This window comes from Culicoides brevitarsis, chromosome 1 (genome assembly GCF_036172545.1).
Source record: "Culicoides brevitarsis isolate CSIRO-B50_1 chromosome 1, AGI_CSIRO_Cbre_v1, whole genome shotgun sequence".
Lineage (NCBI taxonomy): Eukaryota > Metazoa > Arthropoda > Insecta > Diptera > Ceratopogonidae > Culicoides > Culicoides brevitarsis.
In genome coordinates this window covers 16701152-16721525 of record NC_087085.1, presented here as the reverse complement: position 1 = coordinate 16721525, position 20374 = coordinate 16701152, and the positions used below count along the sequence as shown (strand labels likewise).

The 20374-nt window shown below is 28.2% G+C and overlaps 1 protein-coding gene across 3 annotated transcripts; it reads left to right on the top strand.

Moving 5' to 3' along the window:
- The first annotated feature begins 117 nt into the window (after nucleotides 1-117).
- On the top strand, nucleotides 118-19415 carry LOC134832142 (protein draper-like). 3 transcript variants are annotated; one of them, XM_063846060.1, is made up of 11 exons: nucleotides 118-664; nucleotides 11520-12123; nucleotides 12823-13066; nucleotides 13123-13593; nucleotides 13675-14078; nucleotides 14615-14779; nucleotides 14858-15397; nucleotides 15457-15612; nucleotides 17889-18221; nucleotides 18284-18421; nucleotides 18638-19415. In XM_063846060.1, exons 2-11 carry the CDS (start codon nucleotides 11694-11696, stop codon nucleotides 19009-19011), a joined length of 3255 nt encoding a protein of 1084 aa, XP_063702130.1. In that variant the 5' UTR covers nucleotides 118-664; nucleotides 11520-11693; the 3' UTR covers nucleotides 19012-19415. The 3 variants fall into 3 exon arrangements, with proteins under 3 accessions (XP_063702130.1, XP_063702146.1, XP_063702137.1); XM_063846067.1 differs by lacking the exon at nucleotides 118-664 and adding an exon at nucleotides 10975-11048; XM_063846076.1 differs by lacking the exons at nucleotides 13675-14078; nucleotides 14615-14779 and having other exon boundaries at nucleotides 13123-13304; nucleotides 18638-19413.
- The last annotated feature ends 959 nt before the right edge of the window (nucleotides 19416-20374 follow it).

Below are 20374 nucleotides of genomic sequence, written 5' to 3'. Positions count from 1 at the left end.
GATCTGCACCAGCATGCAAAAAAAACCTGCCCATGTGCTCTGGGGCGGGCAGGAATTTTTTTTGCATGCTGGTGCAGATCAACTGTTTATTCAACGCAAACGAGATAAAGTTGTTGAACATTACGGACGTGAAATTTCGTAGTTCTTGTAATTATTTTTATCTTGTCACGGTTTTTTTGTTCATATTTTTAAAAAATTAACGCTTAATTATTAATTTTTTTTCGGGCAACTAAAAGTGCAAAAGTAAAGTGGTTTCAAAATATGTAAAAAAAATAATTGAAAATTATAAAAAAAATACGAGAAACGCACAAAAAAACAAGAAATATTTCGTCATTAAAATACAAATACAAAGAAATAAGCCTCTAAACAAATCGTGCATGTATTAGTTATTAATTATTTAAATTTTTCAATGAAATAAAAAGAACTAGAAAATCTGAAATCTTAAAAAGTGAATTGAGTTCAGATTCGAATGCTGTGTGTCTTGACAACAACAGCTGTGTACAAAAATAGCAAAAAATAAATAAATAAAGTACAAGAAAGTACGAAAGTGTTACTATTTATCAACAACAAAGTTCAAAAAATTTACAGATTCAATAAATATTAAAGAAATTTTAAAGAAAAAGGGATATTTTACACAAAAACCATCAAATATTCATACAAAAAGGTAAGAATAATTCATTAAATTTAATGAACGAACAGTTAAATGTTAAAGGGGACACGTAGGAAATTTCCGTTAGAAATTATTTATTACATAGATTGGCAAAAAAAGTACTTTCCAAGTAGTCATTCACTTATTTCATCATCGGACGGCGCGTAGAAATGTGCATGCGAATGTGATTTTCCGGGAAATTTGTTATATTTTTGTCTCATGGTCGTTCCCATTAGGTTTTTGTACATAAACAAATTAATAAATAATTAAGAGAGACGAGAGTCGGTCAGTCACAAAAAATGAAAAGTCATGTAGTCTAGTCTACTAATCGATCGATAAAAAAATATTTCTAAACAGAATTCATTGGAATGCACAGGGGAATGCAGCTTCTGTTTAAAAGATCAAAAAAAAATTATTACAACATTATTATCATTATTATTAGTTTACGAGTTTTGATCAGTTGCATCAACACTCTCGCTGCAGGATTTTCCTTGTTAGACACGTCTGTGTAATTAAAAACGAGTTTTGTGACAGACTTTGACCAACAACCTGTTCTTATAAGTATTTATGTTTTTATCGTTGTGTGCGTTAGTTGACTTGATCAATGAAAAAAAAATCTGAATCGGCTCCTTTATTTATTTATGATTTTTTATAAAAAAAAAAATATTTTTTTTAAAATGAATCAAATGCATTTTTTATTATTAAATTTTTTTTTCTGTGTGTTCCTTTAAAAAAAAAAAATCTCATAAATTCTTCATGGGATTAATTTGTCGGTTTTATGCCTCCAGACATGATTTTTTTTATCAAGCAAGTTTCTTATCTTCATAGAAAACAAATAAAATAGTTTGTAAGTAAAAAGCAATTAAACTTGCTCTTTGATAAGAAATTACAAATTACATTGGAAAAATAAGAAAAAGAAAAAAATGCAATATAAAATTCGAGATAAAAAAAAATCTAGTAAATATTGATAATAATAAATTTCATTCAACTCTCGTTCGAGACAAAGTTCGAAACATTCTAAATGCACACAAACCTAATTAGGGATTACTACATCAAACGCGTTGCAACTCATGTTGCATCACGACAGAGGTACCTCTATTTTAACCTTATTTGCCTTTGTGTCGAACTCCCCTCTGAAATAACGATCACATGTGTGACGTAAACATTTTACTTCTCTCGTTTTATTTTATTTTTTTTTTTTTTTGAGTTAAAGCTTACTTATGTGTCTGTTGTTTACGAAATGCAATTGACTACATAACATAATAGTACTAATAATGTATGCCACGATAAAATTCTCCAAAATGAAACGTAGACAATGACTTTTCTCAACATTGTTTCTTTCTTTTCTGTACAAGGATGCTGTGTAGAGACATAAATTTATTTTAATGCCCTTGAAACTACCTTCAGCATGAATACTCCACAGAAAACGTTTAAAATGCAGTCTTCAATAAAAAATTCTTGAGAGATGTTTATATTATTTTTTTTTTATTGTGTGGAGTTGCTGCGTTTTGAGTTATTATTATGTTATTAACTTGATTATTTTCAATTTTTACAATTTTTTTGTGAAGAATCGCTCCCTTTCATCACAAGTCAGAGCTGAACAGAAGTCAATTAAGTGACATTTTGTCTGGGCACCCGCATTTTAGAATTTTTATTATTTTTTTTGTATGAAGAACGAGAGAGATATGAAGAGAGAGTTCTATTCATTGGACTAAACAAGGCATATACAAGTCATATTTATCGGCATGGACCGGACGAGAGCAATGATTCGCTTGAATGAAATCAAGATTTGACGTTATCATGGCGATTTGTTGTGAGAATTTTAGTTTTAGAGGAATAAAAGTAGTGTTGTTGTTGATGTTAGGTCCATTTTTCGATGATTTGGGCAAGGTATACTATTAAACATTCACATTTATTGCACTTTTAACATAATTCAAAGCGTTTCTTTTAGTGGCGAGCTTAAATTTTTTGGATTTAAGACATTTGTCATTGTTTTTTTTTAAGTTTTTGCTTGGTTTGAATTAATTGGAATAGATTTTCAGCTAACAGAAATCATATTTGAGCTGATTTAAGTTAGTGGTTGTCCAAAAATTATGAATTCTTTAAATTTTTTGCTTGGTTTGAATTAATTGGAAGAGATTTTTGGCGAGCCAATTTTGAGCCTGATGAAAAAATAAACTATGTTTTGAGCCAATTTTGAGCCGAATTTTCTTAAAGAATTCCTTTTAATCGGGTCAAAGACTTCAGCTTAATAATTTATACATAACTTCATAAAAATTCTAAAAATAAGAAAAAAAAAATATTTTGTAATAAATTAATCAAATTATGTAAATTCTTACCCCTTTTAATTGCCCACACAATCGATACGCCTTCAGCAGATGTGTGTGAAAAAAATTTGAGGGATTTTCCATTCAACATTTTTTGTTGTTTTTTACCATTCGCACATTTGTCAAAAAATTTTTAACAATAAAACTCATAGAAATTCGATGAATTTCTTACCTACCTCCAATTACGTCCTACGCACAAGCCATCAATTGTCCAATTTATGTTCTTTAACAGAAAGAGACAAACGAATTATTAATTAGTTCTTGGAATTTCTTACAAACAGAACTTTTTTGTTCCGATAAATAAATAAATAAACATGTTGCACAGTGGCTACTTACACAAAAATTCAACAAGACCAACAAAAAACCCGAAATTATCGATACAAACATCTGGTGATGCTTAGAATCTTCATCATTAGCACCACAAAAAATACAATATTTTGTCTGTTCTCTGTCATAGAGGCACATTTTATATTTTTTTTAAGTGCCAACTTTTTTTTATTTCACTAATCGTCTTTATTCGTGTTCATTATGTAATCCGCTAAAACCGCAAAATTCTATGAATCACACTCCTGAAAAACTTGTTTTGATGCTTTTTTTGTGCAAATATTGACATTGATCGCGTGGTTGGCGACGATTTCTTGTCTGCACGTTGATTGATAAGTTCCGAAATCAATAGAGCACGATCTTCATTCACTTATTGACGACTTCCGGCATTCTTAAATTCTCTCCAGGTCATGAATCAGCAATGCAATTACTTCTGAGAATTCGATCGATTTAACTATTTAAATCATACTTCAACGGCCATCTGGTGAATTTCTCATCAAATCGTTCAGAAACTATAAAAAAAATTTTAATTTGTGTTTTTATTAAAAATCCTTCAGTTTCAAATCAACTCGCCTGTCTTTCATGACAATGCGATAATTATTTAAAAGATTTGCATCGTAATATTTTATTGTTTTTGAATAAATAAACATTTCTACAACAACAATGATCAATAGTTACTTGCGTACGACAACGTTGCAACATTAAAGTTCATTCATGCAAAAATTATTGTAGCGCTGATTGAGATGCTGCTATGTATAATGAAAATAATAATCTAACAATTTTCTGTGTAAATGTATAAAAAATGATTATTATATACTTTAGTAACTTGTTGCTTTGGCATATTACACGCAAAATTTGCACTCTTTTATAATAAATAAATGAACTGCAGGATTATTCATACGACCTTCAGACAATGAATGAGATGTGCACTATATGAAGCTTTATATGTTATTATTTTATTTTATTAAGTACAGATCACACTTGAGATTGTGATGTGTTTGTGGTAGTTTGTATGGGCTTAGATCTGTCATTATTCTATTTAATAACGCATGAATGAATGAAATTTATAAAAGTTGATTTTCCTGATTGTACTTTCTTATTACTTAGACTTATAGTATTGTTCCTATAGTTTTGTTGTATTAAAATTTTTTCAGTCATTAAATTATTATTTATAAAAAAAATAATAAAGTAATTAAAGTTATATTTAATTTAAAAAATTTTCAAAAAAATGATGTTAAGAAAAAAAATTAAATTTTATTTCTATTACTCGAAAATTGCGGCTTTTGAATTATTAAAAAATAAAATAATTAGAATTTAACTTAATTTTACAAATTTTTAAAAATTAATTTTTTTAACAAAATAATAAATAAATTAAAAATAAAATAAAATAAAAATAATAATAAAATAATAAAAAAATAATAAATAAAAAATATTAAATTTTTTCGGCAAAAAATTAATAATTAAATAATATTTTAATTAAAAATAATTAATTAAAAAAAACTTCAATAACAAACATACATCATTTCATATTTTATTTATTTTTCAATATTATTATTTAATAAATTAATAAATAAATCAATTTAATAATATTATTTTTTTAAATTAGAATTTTTAAATAATTTTATTATTCTGAAATTCTCGAATTTTTAATTAGTACCAAAAAACAATGAAACAACATAAAATTAAAATATAAATAATAAACGAAATAATTTTAAAAAAATTAAAAATCATGAAAATATGAAAAAAATCGTATCTTTAAAAAAAAGTTAAAAATAAATTTCTAATAAATTATCCTTTTTAAAGTCTAGACTAAAACATTAACTTTTTTATACAAAAAAAAAAACTTAATAAAACTTCACAATTTAAAACAATTTCAGTTAGAAAGAAAAAAATCATCGCTTCTATTAACAAAGTTTTTGTTTATGTCAATCACTCAAGAATTCAAAATCAACATGTGCCGCACAGCTACAAACAACACTTCCGTGAACTTTTATGTTATGATTAAAATTCATTTAAAAGGTTATAAAACTACTTTTGTGTAATAATAACAACAACAACGATGAAAGTAGTAGTAGTTGAACATGAAATGCAAGTTTTAGTTGATAATGCGGATAAATATAGAACTCTGACAGTTCATTGCACTTGCTTTTATTATTTTTGAAAAACTTTTTCTGAAAGGTTAATCAAGTGCAACACTTTTCACAAAAACATTTCACTGTCAGATGCTTATTTTATTGTGTTTCGTAAACAAAATGCAGAATTCGCAAAATAATACATTGTAGTTTCCTGTCTACAAATCAATTTTATTGATTGCAATGTGGAATGCAACTGCAAGAGTACAAAGAACGATTCGAATAAAAATTATTTTTAAATAAAATGAGAAACAAAAATAAACATGTTTAATAATTTATCGATGGCACAGTACCACAAATGCTGAAATGTGACACTGTTATGTGTCATTAGTGGCATAGTTTGTTTGGAAGTAGGTCATTAGGAATAATTTATCAGACACATAATTGGATCAAGTTACTGCGAACTATCAACAATGTTTATTTAAAAAAGGTAAATTAATGAAAAAATAATTTATTTATTAAAAAAAAGTATCAGGTTGCATTATTTCCTTATTCCTGATAGTCTTGAACTAATTTCAATGCAGAACCTTTTTATTCAATGTAAATAAATTTTTGTTTACATATTTTTTAATAAACAACAAAAAATGCTTATCTTTTTAACCAACTTGTTTATGTTTTTTTTTCAATGCTGTTTTTTGTTATTCAAAAATATGAAACCGCAAATTAGTTCCAGTAAATTTTTAGTTGCAAAATAAAACACATGCGATGACGATTTTTTTCTATAACAAGTACATATCTCTAACGCCTACGAAAACTATGTCATTATTTATGTTTTTTTTCGGTAATACGTTAAATTATATAAATTTTTTGTAAGAAATTTATTTGTTATGTTACATAAATTGCCAATTTTTTGGATGAATGTTTCTTTAATTGATCATTAATTTTTTTTGTTGATATCGTTCTTGGTCAATGAAACAAAACAAAAAACTTATAAATCATCACATGGAACGATTTTTATTGTTTTGAAATAAATTTAAGTTGAGATGGAATTGAGCAAAAAATAAGCAGAAATTATAAAATTAAGTTGAAATAACAATTGAATATATTTTAACGATTTTCGCAAAAAAATGAAAAAAAAAATACTCATATTGTTAATTAATAAAATTGACTGAAAAATTAAATTATATTAAGATTAAAAATTAAAAAAAAAAAAAAGGAAATTAAAAAAAAAAAAAATTTTATATAATTTTTTTTCCAGTAAATTTTTGATTTTAATTTTTTAAAGTAATCATCTAAATTTTAAAAAAAATGTTTTCTCCGGTTCAGGTTTTTTTATTTGTACGATTAGATTTAAATTCTAATCTCCATAACTGTTTTTTAAATTACATTTAGTTTAAGTCATCAAATTGCGAGTGCAAAAATTTTATTTATTGGACTCAAATCAATTTTGGATTTTAAAGACTTGAAAAATTTATTTTTACAGAATTTTTTTTTAAGACACTTAAAAAATTTTTAATAAAGATTTAAAAGCTTTTAGAAAAAGGAATTCAAAAATTATTTATTTATTTTATTTATTAAAAATAAATTTATATAAAAATTAATTACTTAGTGTCTATTTTATTTAATAATATTTAATTTTTTAACATTTGAAACAAATTTAAAATATTTGTAATATACAAAAAAAAAATTAATGAAAGAAACCAAATAAAACACATTTTTGATTTGTGGTCTTAGTCTATTTGCGCAATATTTACATAAAATATTATCATCAATGGACCAGAAAAACTGTTGATTGATACTAAAAACAACAAATTTTTATTACTTTAATGTCATCATACCATTATCTCAACTTTAAAACTTAAAATTTAAAAATTCAAATTAAAACAAAATATTTATTGTCTAAGTTTTTGTCAATGAACTGATAATAATTAGACTTTTTCCCACCATTGAGACTAAAATGAATATTCTGATAATACAAATTTCATTATCAAGGTCGAGTGTATTTCAAAGCAACTATGGTCCTAAATTATACTCATTAAAAAAAATTTATTCTCTTCCATTGAAAATACTAAGCTAAAATTATTATCGCTGAAAATATTTTTTTTTTAATCGAGCTCGAGCTAAAAAAAAAAGTGAACAATATGAAATTTTTTATTTCGCTTGTCATTGCATTGTGTGTAATTAGATACGTATCGTTTTGTGACAAAGTCGAGTGGATGAAAGCGTGTTTAACGTACAAAAAATAGAAAAAGAGAGTAATCGCACTTATTAAGAATTCATAACGTGTAAAAAGTTTCTTTTTTACCTTGTTTCGGTTTCTTTACAAGACAATGACCGTTTTACTATTCCATCCTTCGCACTTTACGTGAAGCCATTGAAAGAATTGATATTTAAATTAAAAGGCGAAGAATGTTCTCCATCGTCACCTTCTTTGAACAGATCAATTTTCTACTTCGTACCAGGCACGAGTGGTTTGTTGACAGTTTTTCACACATTTTTATTGAATCATCAGTTCAGCTGCTGTTCTGTGTATAAAAAAGAAGAAAAAAATTATGGAAAGAGGTCTTTATTATTATAATTAGCTAAGTATCATTTTTCTTTGTAGATAATTTAATTAGCACACCGCGTTAGATTCTGATTCACATGAACGACGTATGTGAAAGTAATTGCAAAAATCAAGAAAAAAAATGAAAAAGTGCTAACCAGACATTAAATAATGAAGTCAATCGACTCACGAGGAAATTAATTTAGAGATCAAAGTACATTGACAGGTTATTTGTTCAGGTTGGATGGCATTTTCGAGACACTTAGTCATAAAAAGGCGACTTTTATCTCATTTCGACGCGTTTTTTGTTCTTCAGAGACATTAATAAAAATGTATTAATAGAAGAAAGAAGCTGCAAAAACATGTGGAGACACAATAATTGCGTTTAAAATAAGAACAAGAACTTTAATCTAATCTTGTTCTATTTTTGTGTTCAGTTTTTGCTTTTGAACGCATGCTAATGAGACATGTTGATCCAACAGATGTTTCACAATTTAAATTTATTTTCTTGATAAATTGCAAAAAATATCATAAATTGTGGAAAAAATATGATAATTGTCTGAATTTTACAATTTTTTAGGGCTGCAAAAATTTTTAAATAAAAAAAATTGACTTAAGCTTTATTTAAAGACTTAAACTTGACTTAAAATATTCAAATTTAAATAAAATAATATAAAAATTTTCAATTAAAGCTTTAACTAAGTTAAAGAATAAGTCAAAATTAAATTATGGATTTTAACCAAATTTTGGGCAAAAAATATAATTTTTTTAAAAAATAAATTCGACTTAAGTTAAGTTAAAATAACTTATTTTTTAATTTTATTTAAAAGATTTTAAAAAATTATATTTTTTCCTGAAATGTCTTCAAAAAGCCATAAAATAATTAGATTTTGGCTTATTTTTAAACTTAAATTAAGCTTAATTTTAGATTATTTTACTCAAATTTCAATATTTTAAGTCAAATTTAAGTCTTTATGTTATTAATTAAGTCCTTAAGTTTTTAATTAAGTCTTAAGTTTTTGCAGTCCTGTCATTTTCATGTCACTTTCAACACCTTTTACATTAACCTAAAACATTTTCATCAAAAATCGATTGTTCGCACACACCTCAACACTATTTCACAGGAAAAAAAACTTTACGAAATATGTCATTAGACAAAATTATAGTCATACATTTTTAATAAACATCGAACATGTATCACACACTTGTCTATCGTTACTCCGAGAATCATTCAGAGAAACCTGTCCGGTTTGTTTTGTTTATTTAACCGCAAATGGTAGTATTACGTGGATAAATTTCTAACGATAATAATTCACAACGCAGTTCATGTTAGTTGATATTAACCTTAATTCGATATAAAAACTCACATTAGCGTTAATACACTAAAAGGATGATTATCATTTTTGATTGATATCAGCGCAAAGAGACCCAAAACAATCAAAAAATGATCATTTTCTTGTGCTTCAATTAATTCAAAAGAGAGAAAGACGTGCTTAGGTCATTCTTTTATTTTGGGTTGTTTACTCAAATTTTTACCTTTACTTTCTTTAACGCATGAAAACCGGTTAAAATTGTTCTCTTTCTTGCAAAAAATTAATTCCTACTCAAAAAAAATATTCGATGAATTTTTGGTGAAAACAAGAGATCGCGAACTTTTTCTTTAAAACATTTCTCTGTTAAATTTCGCTGGATATAGGAAACAAATAAAAATCGTAGGCAATAAAATTTGTGTGTCGTATTATTAATTTATAAGTATTTACGTAGAATGCGAACTCGAACTCACACAGACAATAACAAACAAAAAAATGATCAAGTAGTACAACCTACACTTATTTAACATATGATCAGTCACAGAAGTCGCGATTTACGAGTAACGTACAAATAAAGAACTCTCTTAAAAAAGATATTTTTATTGTTGTTTTGGTTTGTTTTGTTTGAATTTTTGCATTAACTTACGTTTTCTTTGTGTTTGTTGCGTTGAGGAAGAAGAAGAAGAAGTAGAGTATATGAATATTTTATTTAAATAATTTATTATAAACACTCGTCAGACTGACTTGTTGTCGGAAAGAGAGAGAGAGAGAAATATATATTTTTTTAAAATAGAGTGTCTCATTTGAAAAATATTTTATTTTAAATTAAAATATTTTTTTTTTAATTTTTAATTTTTTTTTTAAATTTAATTTAATTATTTTTTTTTTTTTTTATTTTTTAAATTTTTAAAAAAAATTAATTTATTTTTTTTTTTAAAATTAATTAAACAAGCCTTAATTTAAAAATAGTTTTATTTAATTTAATTTAACTATTTTAATTTAATTTATTTAAATTTTTAATTAATTTATTTAATTTTTTTAAAATATTTTAATAAAAAATTATTTTATTTAAAAATATAATATTTTAATTTAAAAAATATTTAAAAATTATTTTTATTTTTTTTCACAAAAATATATTTCAATAATTTTTCTCGAAAACTTTAATTTAATTTTTCTAATATATATTTTTTCTAACAATAAAAAAATAAAATTTTGAAAATCCTCTTTGAATTTTTTAAATAAAAAATATTTAAATATTTATATAAAAAAATAATAATCTTTAAATTTAAAATTAAATATAAATTAGAAAAAAAAAATTAAAAAGTGAGAGAAAATTTTTTCACTCATACAAATAAAAATTAAAATTCGCTCACTTGACTTTCTTTCTTCTCATATTTATTTAGTTTAAATAAGCCGGTTATACTCAACAGTCAAGTAAACATATTTCGCTCACAAATGAATTTTTTATGTGTGAAAAAAAATAAATAAATTGAATAATAAATAAAAAGTGCGGAATTCAAACAAAAAATCTTCGAACAAAAATAAATTAGTGCAAAAAATAATTTTAATTTTCACTCGCGTTGTATGGAAAATACAAAATTGTGTAAGAAAACTTTTCAACGCAACAATTTAAATATATTGAATGCATTACTAAAGCTTCAATTATAATTTGATGTAATTTATTTTTACTTACTTGCTGCTATCGATGCAAATTTTATTTCAATTTTACTGATAAACCAGTCGTCTCCATCAAATTTGGATCAAGTTCGACGTAAATGATTCTTTTTAAAACATTTTCCTGTGTCGAAGATCGTTATTAGAGTAAGTGACGTCGTCACACATTTAACATCACGCAAGGTCCCGCTTTCATTATGGCACAAAAAAACAATTGTTGATTCACTTTTTTAATCATCATAATCATCAAATGCGGTAATTGAATGTTGCTTTTCGTAAAATAATGGAAAAAATAACAATAAAAGACGTCAAGCTGGCTGCGATAAATGACAAAATTTACGGCAAAGTCATTAAAATTTGAAATTCTCACTATTGTTTGTTTTTCTGAACTTATCGCAAATTTTTTCTCCGAAGAAACAAATGTCGTATTATCGTCTCGTGGAGGGTCATTTAAGATTTCTTTGAATGCATCATCGTTGAACTTTGTAAATTGAAAGATTTGTTTATCAGCGACGCGGTTTGATTGATGATTCATGCCTCATTTTAATTCAAAGTTACTTTCTTTCAGTTGAAAAAAATATTTTTTATTAATTTTTCTTATCTTTCTTCTTTTTTCAGCGGATTCCAGTTTGATTTACGTCGTAAGGTGTAAAGATTGGCGATAAGATAAGGCACTTTGATGCACACCAACCACAAAATACAATGAAAAGAAGAAGAATGAACTGATAAAAGTCCTAAAATTTTAGCAAATAGTGAACACATTTATCGTTTTTGTATCGAAATCATCCGAAAATGCTGATAAGATTACTGTCAATCGTCACTCTTCTGAGTGTCTGGCATGTCGTACTAGTCACGCCCACCAGCGAAGTTCAGTCGATCGACGAAGACGAACTCACGGGACCAAATGTTTGCAAAAAACTGGTAGAATTCACCGTAGAAGTAATTGTCACAGAACGAAAGCCATATCAAGAACGGAAAACAGTTTGGTGCGCCAATATTCCTCCGCGATGCACCAAATACGAAATTAAATTCCGCACCGTGAATAAAACGCAGCAAATTAACAAGCAACGGGTTGAAAAAGATTGTTGTGAAGGTTACGGGAAAAATTTGGCGGGCGATCGTTGTCTTCCGGTTTGTACGCAAGGGTGTAAGTATGGCGAGTGTTTGGCGCCGGATCAGTGTAAATGCGAGGCTGGATATGGAGGGCCAGCGTGTGATATTAGTGAGTATTTATGAAGTTTTTTTTATGTTACTGAAAATGAAACTCAAGAAAAATTTCAAAAATATTTTAATATAAGGAAGATATTCAATGAAAATTCCATACAAAAGCTCGTAAAAAATTAAAAAGAAGTTTTTAACAAGAAATTTTGAAAAAAAAATTTTTTTTTAATTTTTTTTTTCAGAAATTCAGTAAAATTTGTAAATTGTTATGATTATTTGAAATAAATATTTTTTTAATTTTTTATGTAAAATTGTCATAAAAATAAATTAAAATTTTTAAAATATTTTTTTTTCTAAATTTAAAAAAAATTGATCGAATTTTTAATTAAATAAAATAATTTAATTTAAATATTTTGATTTTTCCTCGTTAAAATTAAAAAATTTAATTAAAAAAAACGATCAAAAATTTTTAAATTAAAAAATACGAAAAAAATTAAAAATTAACAAATAAAAATTTTTATTAATTTTAATTATTTCGATTTTATAAATTTACGAATAAATTTTAAAATTTGAAAATTTTCTAAAAATTGTTAAAAATACCTTTAAGACATAATTTAGTTATAATTTTGTATTTTGATGAACTTTTCTTCTCTCAATAGTTTTTTAAATTTAAAATTTAGGCCTCGGAAATTATTTTTGAGTTTCATTTTGAGTCGCTTTTAATAAAAACTCCAATTTTAATTCAATTTTTCTCTTGTAGAATGTCCTAAACGTCGTTGGGGCCCAGAATGCAGCAAAAAATGTGACTGCAATGGAAGTCCTTGTGATCCATTCGACGGTACGTGTCGTTGTGCCGCCGGTTTTATGGGCGAAAAATGCGACGAAAAGTGTCCCGAAGGCAAATACGGACAAAATTGCCTCGAACAATGTCAATGCAAGAACGGAGGAACTTGCAACTTTGAAACTGGAGAATGTACGTGCGCCAAAGGATGGACCGGATCATTGTAAGAAACCTGTTTTCAAAGATTTTAATAAAAAATTATTAATTTTTATCTTTTAGATGTGAGGAAACTTGTGATCCAGGCACGCATGGCGAAAATTGTCAAGCCAAATGTCGTTGTCAGAACGGAGCAAATTGTCATCCCGAAACCGGTGAATGTATTTGCACGCCAGGATGGACAGGAACTGTTTGCGCAAATCGTTGTGTGTCCGGAACATACGGCGAAAATTGCTCCAAATTGTGTGAGTGCTTCAATAATGGCAGTTGTCATCATATTACGGGCGAGTGTCTTTGTGCGCCCGGATATACGGGCAACAAGTGCCTCGATTCGTGTCCCCATAACATGTTCGGACTGAATTGCACGGAGACGTGTCGTTGCAAAAATGGCGCCACGTGCGACATTACGAACGGATTTTGTGTCTGCGACAAGGGCTGGGTGGGTCTCGATTGTTCCGAACGCATGTGTGCTCCCAACTTGTATGGCGAAAACTGTAAAAAGACCTGTGAATGTAACGAGCTCAATACCGAAATGTATGTTTTGCATGATTTTTTTTGTTTAATTTTTGCATGAAATTTTTTGTTTAATTTTATTTTTGTTATTTTACTAAAAAGGTGTCATCCCTGGACTGGGCAGTGTTCGTGTAAGCCTGGTTGGTCCTCAGACTATTGTGATCGTCCGTGTCCCTTTTTGACGTTCGGTAGTCGATGTGCGTCGCAGTGCGATTGCAAAAATAACGCGCAATGTTCCGCCATCGATGGAACGTGTCTTTGCTCTCCAGGCTTCCAAGGAAAAAGTTGCGAGGAGCCTTGTTCGAATGGAACGTACGGACAAGATTGCAAGTCTAAATGTGATTGTCAAAATGGCGCCGAATGCCATCCGGAAACTGGGCAATGTATTTGCAGCAAGGGATGGCAGGGACTCAAATGTGATCGTCCTTGCGATCAAAAACGCTACGGAATGAATTGCAATGAGACTTGTAGTTGTTTCAATAATGGTGCATGCAATCCCACAACTGGTACTTATAATTTTTTTTTCAAAATATTTTTTAGTTAATTTGCTTCAAATGAAACTCAAAAAATTTATAAAAAATTACCAAAATGAGATTTTTTTAAAAATGTCCTTCTTAAAATATTATTTTTTGGTTTTCTTGTTTTATGTTTTTTTTTAATTTAATTAAAAATTTGAAAAAAATTAAAGTAGATAAAAAAAAGTTAAATTAAAAAAAAAAAATTAAAAAAAATCACTAAAATTCACAAAAAAATAATTTTAAAAAATTTAAATATTTTTTTTGCGATTTTTTTTAGTTTAAAAAATTTAAATTTAAAGAAAAATTTAATTGATCATTTAAATTTAAATTTAAAAAAATATTATTTCTAAGAATTTAGTAAAATGTGCTTTGAATTCAGTAAAAACGATAACTTTAGTCAATTTTAGGAGATTTTTGAATAATTTTAGAATAAAAAATTAAATTATTATAATTGAGTAACATTTGAAGCAACCTTAAAGTAGAAATTGATGTTGTAAAATTTATTTTTATTTATTTAAAAAAAGGGCAATGCACGTGTGGCCCTGGCTGGACTGGCGAAAAGTGTGAGAAGAAATGTGATGGACGTACTTTCGGACAAAATTGTTCGATGGAATGCGACTGTGACTTTAAAAATACGCATGCATGTGACGCGATGACTGGCAAATGTCATTGCAAGACAAATTGGGGAGGTAGGAATAGTTTCGTAGCTCAAAATTATCGAAAAAATATTTTTTTCTTCTTATTAATTCAATTTTCTCTACTTTCAGGCATCCGTTGCGAGAGTCAATGTCCTCTGGGACGTTATGGCGAACAATGTGAGAAGTTCTGCGTTTGCAAGAACAACTCTTCATGCGATCCAGAAACCGGAAAATGTATTTGCTCCCGTGGATGGACTGGCTCAGACTGTTCCGAGCCATGCCCCGAAGGATATTTCGGCAATAATTGCAAGGAAAAGTGTCCCGATTTAATTTATGGCAACAAAATTTGCGATCACGTAACTGGCGATCACACATGTAAACCGGGTTACATCGGTCTAACGTGCGAACATGCATGTCCCGCAGGCACTTATGGACCAAATTGCTCGAATAAGTGTCAATGTAAGAATAGTGGCGAGTGTCATCATATCACGGGCAGTTGTAATTGCGTTCCAGGATTTACGGGAGCCAATTGTACAGAGCCTTGTCCCGATGGAATGTATGGACAGAATTGCGCTTTGGAATGTAAATGTCGAAATGGAGCAAAATGTCGTAAAAATGACGGATTTTGTGCTTGTGCTCCTGGATATCTTGGGAATAATTGTGATGATGGTGAGATTTTTCTTTAAAAATTCGTTTTTGATGAAAAATAAAATAAAATTTTCAAATAGTTTGTCCTGAGGGCTTTTACGGGCATCATTGTATGGAAAGCTGTGAGTGTGGGAACAACCAAGTATGTCATCCCGTACGTGGATGTGCTTGCAAGAGCGGTTATGAGGGACCAAATTGTGATATTTTAGCTGGCGCAAGAGGATCTGCTCCTCAAGGTAAATTATTTTTTGAAATTTAAGCCAATTTTTAATAAAATTAAGGCTGGTAAAGGATACTAACATAAAAATTTCTAACAAATTTTAAAGATATTCAAGATAAATTTAATGAAACAAGTAAAAATGATAATTCAATTCCTGATTCAATGCTTCGACAACGAAGTGATGATCCTCCAAAGAAGAAAGGAAAGAAAAAACCCAAACAAAAAGATGAAATTTTTACATTTGCTCCGATTTGTCTTCATGATAATGTGAATAAATGTGAACCTCCGCCAGTTGTGACAGTTACAGAAGTGACAACGGAAATAAAAATTGATTTAAAACCAAGAAATTCAAGTCGAACGGATAAAAATGACACAAAAGTTGATCAAAATGACACGAAAGTTGATAAAAATAATACGAAAATTGATCAAAATGATCCAAATGCTGATAAAAATGAAGATTTTGGAACAACTATGAGTTCGAATGTAGAAACCACTTCAAAAAAATTGGAAACAACTCCACTGAATTTCGATGGACCCATTGAAATTGCTTTTACTGAGCCAATAACATCAACCGAATCTATTCAAGAAGAATTTTCTGATTCAACAACGACAAAAATGACAATTCCTTCAACAGAATCTACAATTTCAACTGAAACAACGACAAAAATTCCTGGAATTTCAAGTACTTTCACTTCTCCTATACAAAAAATCGATCAAAAATCAACAACAACAGAAACTTTTAACGCAGAAACATTTGTGACTACCCAAAAAGCTCTTAATCTACCGACATCAACTCAGAAATCAACCACTTCAGTGATGATTGAAAAAGATGCGACTTCCTCTGAGACAGGATCGAACTTGATGACAACGATTCTTTCAATTCTGGATGGCTCATATCAAGAAACTGAACGATCTTTTGAGAAAATGACAACTTTTCCAGATTTTACAACGCAGTTCATCAGTACAAGCAGTTTTATATTGGAAGTGCCTGGCGGAATGACAACTTTTAAAGATTTGGAGAAATTTGGCATTCGAAGTTCAACTAAAAAATATGTTGAAACAACCACTTCTTATTATGATGAAGGTCCAACTAAGGTTTTTACAACTGAAAATGATGTTTCAAAGACCAATGATGAGAAAAATGATGCAAAAAATTCACAAGAAGTCACTAATACTGAAAATTTATTTGAAAGTACAACATCAGCTTTTTCTCGAGAAGCTACTGAAGCAAGTAATGATCAATTTACGTCAATGGAAAATCATGTAGATTCAAATTCAGAGAAATCTGCTGTTGAAATTACAACTAAAAGTACTTTCACAACAAATACTGAGAATAATATTGAAGTTCCAGCAACTGATTTTCCAACAAATATCAAAACGACGGATGATGTTTATGATCAAACAAGCTCAAAATCGGATTTTACATCGAAATTTATTGAAACATCAACTTTAGGAATGCATGAAACTACAAAAAATGAAGCAATAACATCTTCTTTTCCAACAACTTCAAGTTCAAATGATGAAATTTCTTCAATTTCAAGCAAAAATTATTCAGATAAAGATCAAAATTCGAGTAAAAATGAAGTAACAACCTCAGATGGGAGACAAATTTCAACATTTAGAAGTGTCACAGACAGTTCAAATCAATTTACGACTTTTGAAACTACAATTACAAACGATTCTCGTTATCAAGAAACAACCAAAATTGAATTGCCAACCACAATTTCCTCTTCAACGAATTTTGCGACTGATAAAGAATCAAAAATTTCGTCTGCAACAGTTCCCATGACTCATGTCGAGAGTTCAACGGAAGCTATTTCATCAACAACTGACATTCCTAAGGGCTCAACTTCTGAAATAATCATTGAAACTTCAAATTCTGCGACATCAGAAGCTCCTAATTCATCGCCTTCTGACTTAAAAAATAATTCACGTCAAGGAAAAGAACGAAATTTAACACAAGAACTGCCAGGAACTCTTGAATTGAATTTAAACCAAACTTTGCTCAATTTAGACAACGATTCACAATCAATCACAAACCCAAATCGAACAATGCTGGACAAATTTCATTCGTTGAAGCGTGTGGCGTCTCCAGGTATTCAACTGAACGTAGCTTTTTCTGTAAAAAATTCACCATGGTTTTGAAAAATTCACCAATTTTTTGTTCGTGTGTCGATTTTTCTCATTGGCATCGATTTTTATAATTTTTTTCACTTTCAAATTTCGCACTTTTCAATTTTTTTTTAATTTTCTTGAGATTTTTAATTAAATTTTATTTTTATTTTTTTACAGAATCCAGTGCCACGACAATCTGGGTTGCCTTCTTCATTATTGTCGCCTTCGGTGCCGTTTGCTTCCTCGTTTTCTACTACAGACGACGTGTGGCAAGTGTGAAAGCTGAGCTGAATCACGTTGTTAGTTACATGTCAGGCGAACCGCCACCAGGCAATTTCGACAATCCCGTATATCAATTCCAAGGCAGCGGAGGAAGTCAGGGACAACCGATGATGAATGGCTCAAATGGAATAATTCACAATAATTTGAATAATATTAGGATTCCGCCAAAGCCCACGAATCTCGATCGGTATCGGTATGATGATGGATCGTCAGTGGCGAGTAGTAGAGGTGAGATTTTGAATTTTATTTTTTTTTTTTGATAGAATTTTAATGAAATTTATATTTTTTAGCTGCAACTTATAACATGGATTACATGCATGACTTGAGCATGAAGAATTTCAATGCAGACATGACAAATCCCAACATTTATGAAGCTGTAAAGGATCACGTGTATGATGAGATCAAGCAAAAGGAGGGATATCAAGCAGGTAGGTCGAGATTTCTTAATAGAAATCGTAAAAAAGCTTTTTAAAATGAAATTTTTTGTTCAATTGCTCTCACAAAAGTGAATGTTTAAGCAAAAAATGGGAGAAAAAGCATCAAGGTAACGCCATATTTTGATGTTTTCTTCCTGTGTCCCTTGTTTTATCTGCAAAATTTCAAAAAAAAAATTAAAAAAATTAATTTTCTCATTAAATTCACAGAAATGGAATACGATCACTTGGATTACCATCGACCAACGACGTCATACAAGCCGCACTATCATCGTCTCTCCGACACGAGTCCCACAAAGGAAGCTGGACCTCCTTCAACGCCCGCGCCGCCAATTCCAACGCAACATATCATGATGCCCGACGGCATGACACCCAACAACATCTCATCCATCACCGATACAACCACCTTAGATCTCCCATCAACCTCTTCCTCGTCACCCAGTTCATCAAAAACCCCGTCAACGGGCACGCCATCACCGTCGCTCGAACGCAAAATCGCCGATGAACTCAAGAAATGCAAGATTCTGGATACGTCGAACAGCTCAACCGAAAGTGATAAAAATTTGGTCGAACAGGAAAAGTAGTTTCTTCTCGCAGATCTGAAATATTTAAATATTTTTTAATAAACAGAACTGAAACTTTTGCATTTGAAGAAGGATTTCTTTTGTACGTACGTAGGGAGCCAATTGTAGATTGTAAAAAAAATATTTTTAAGAATACAAAAGAATTAATAAAACTTATATCGTTCGGTACTGATAGAAATTCAATTTTAGATTTATAAAAAAATTAATAAAAAAAATTTATGAGACTCAAATTGTTGGTATTTACAAAAAAAAAAATTAATAGAATGTTTCCAAAATATTTAAGAAAATTGCCTAGAAATGAGTTTTCATTTCGTGTGATAAATATAAAAAAAAAGTTTATTATATACTGTTAGCTCATGAAAGTTAGATTTTAAGGAAAATAGCTAAATTTTATGATTGTCAACTCGTTTAAATAACTTCTAAGTAGGTTTACGAGATAATTTTACTCTAGTTTTATAGTTCGATCTTCAGCTATTTTTCATAATTTAACCTTTTAAGAATTTGAATAAAAATAATTGTTAAGAAAAAAAAAATAATTATTTGATGAATTTAAAATAAAAATTGATATTAAAAGTGATTTTTGTTTGTTTTTATTGAATTTAAGCTCCAAATGAAAATCAAAAATAAGGTTTAAAATTTGAAAATTAAAATACGTAAAATATAAAAAAGTTTTGAAATATTTTTAATTATTTTCTTTGAGATTTGTAATTTTAATTTGAAATACTTTAAATATAAAATAATAATTTCTTAAAAATAATTTTCAAAAAATTAAAAAAAAGGTCAACCATTTCATGAAAATTATTTTCTATAGAAGAAAATTCATATTAAACAAATGTCGATAAAAATTCTAAAAATATTTTTTTTTAATTTTTGAAAATTTCTTGAAAAATTATATCGTTTTTTAATTATTTTTGACTCTTAAAATGGGGCATCGGACTTATTTTTTTTACAAATTTGGATAAATTTTGAAATATTTAAGAGAAAATTTTTTTAAAATTTTTATAGCGTTTTAGGTTTTTGAGCCAAAAAACCTCATTAAAAATTAAAAAAATAAATTATTATTTAAATTTTATGAAAAAAAACGTTGTTTTTGAAAAATAAAGCAAAGCATTGTCTTTAAATTTGAATTTTTCAGTTATGAAATCTTGAAGTAAGTAAGGCAAATTTCTGAAAAGCCGACCAATTTATAATATTTAATTAAATTTGTAAAATGTAAAATAATTTCTTATCATATAGAATAATTTTATTTAATTTTTTATAAACTTTTTTTTATGAAAAGGCATATAACGGAAATAATTTTCCGTAATCTTCCATGATTAACGAAATGCAACACTTTTAAAAACAGACAGAATTCTCATAGCAT

Bases quoted from the DNA above. Each gene is read 5' to 3' on its own strand.
- LOC134832142 (XM_063846060.1), top strand. From the start codon at position 11,694: ATGCTGATAAGATTACTGTCAATCGTCACTCTTCTGAGTGTCTGGCAT. The intron at 18,222-18,283 runs GTGAGATTTTGA...TATATTTTTTAG, and splicing joins GTCAGTGGCGAGTAGTAGAG to CTGCAACTTATAACATGGAT. The intron at 18,422-18,637 runs GTAGGTCGAGAT...TTAAATTCACAG, and splicing joins AAAGGAGGGATATCAAGCAG to AAATGGAATACGATCACTTG.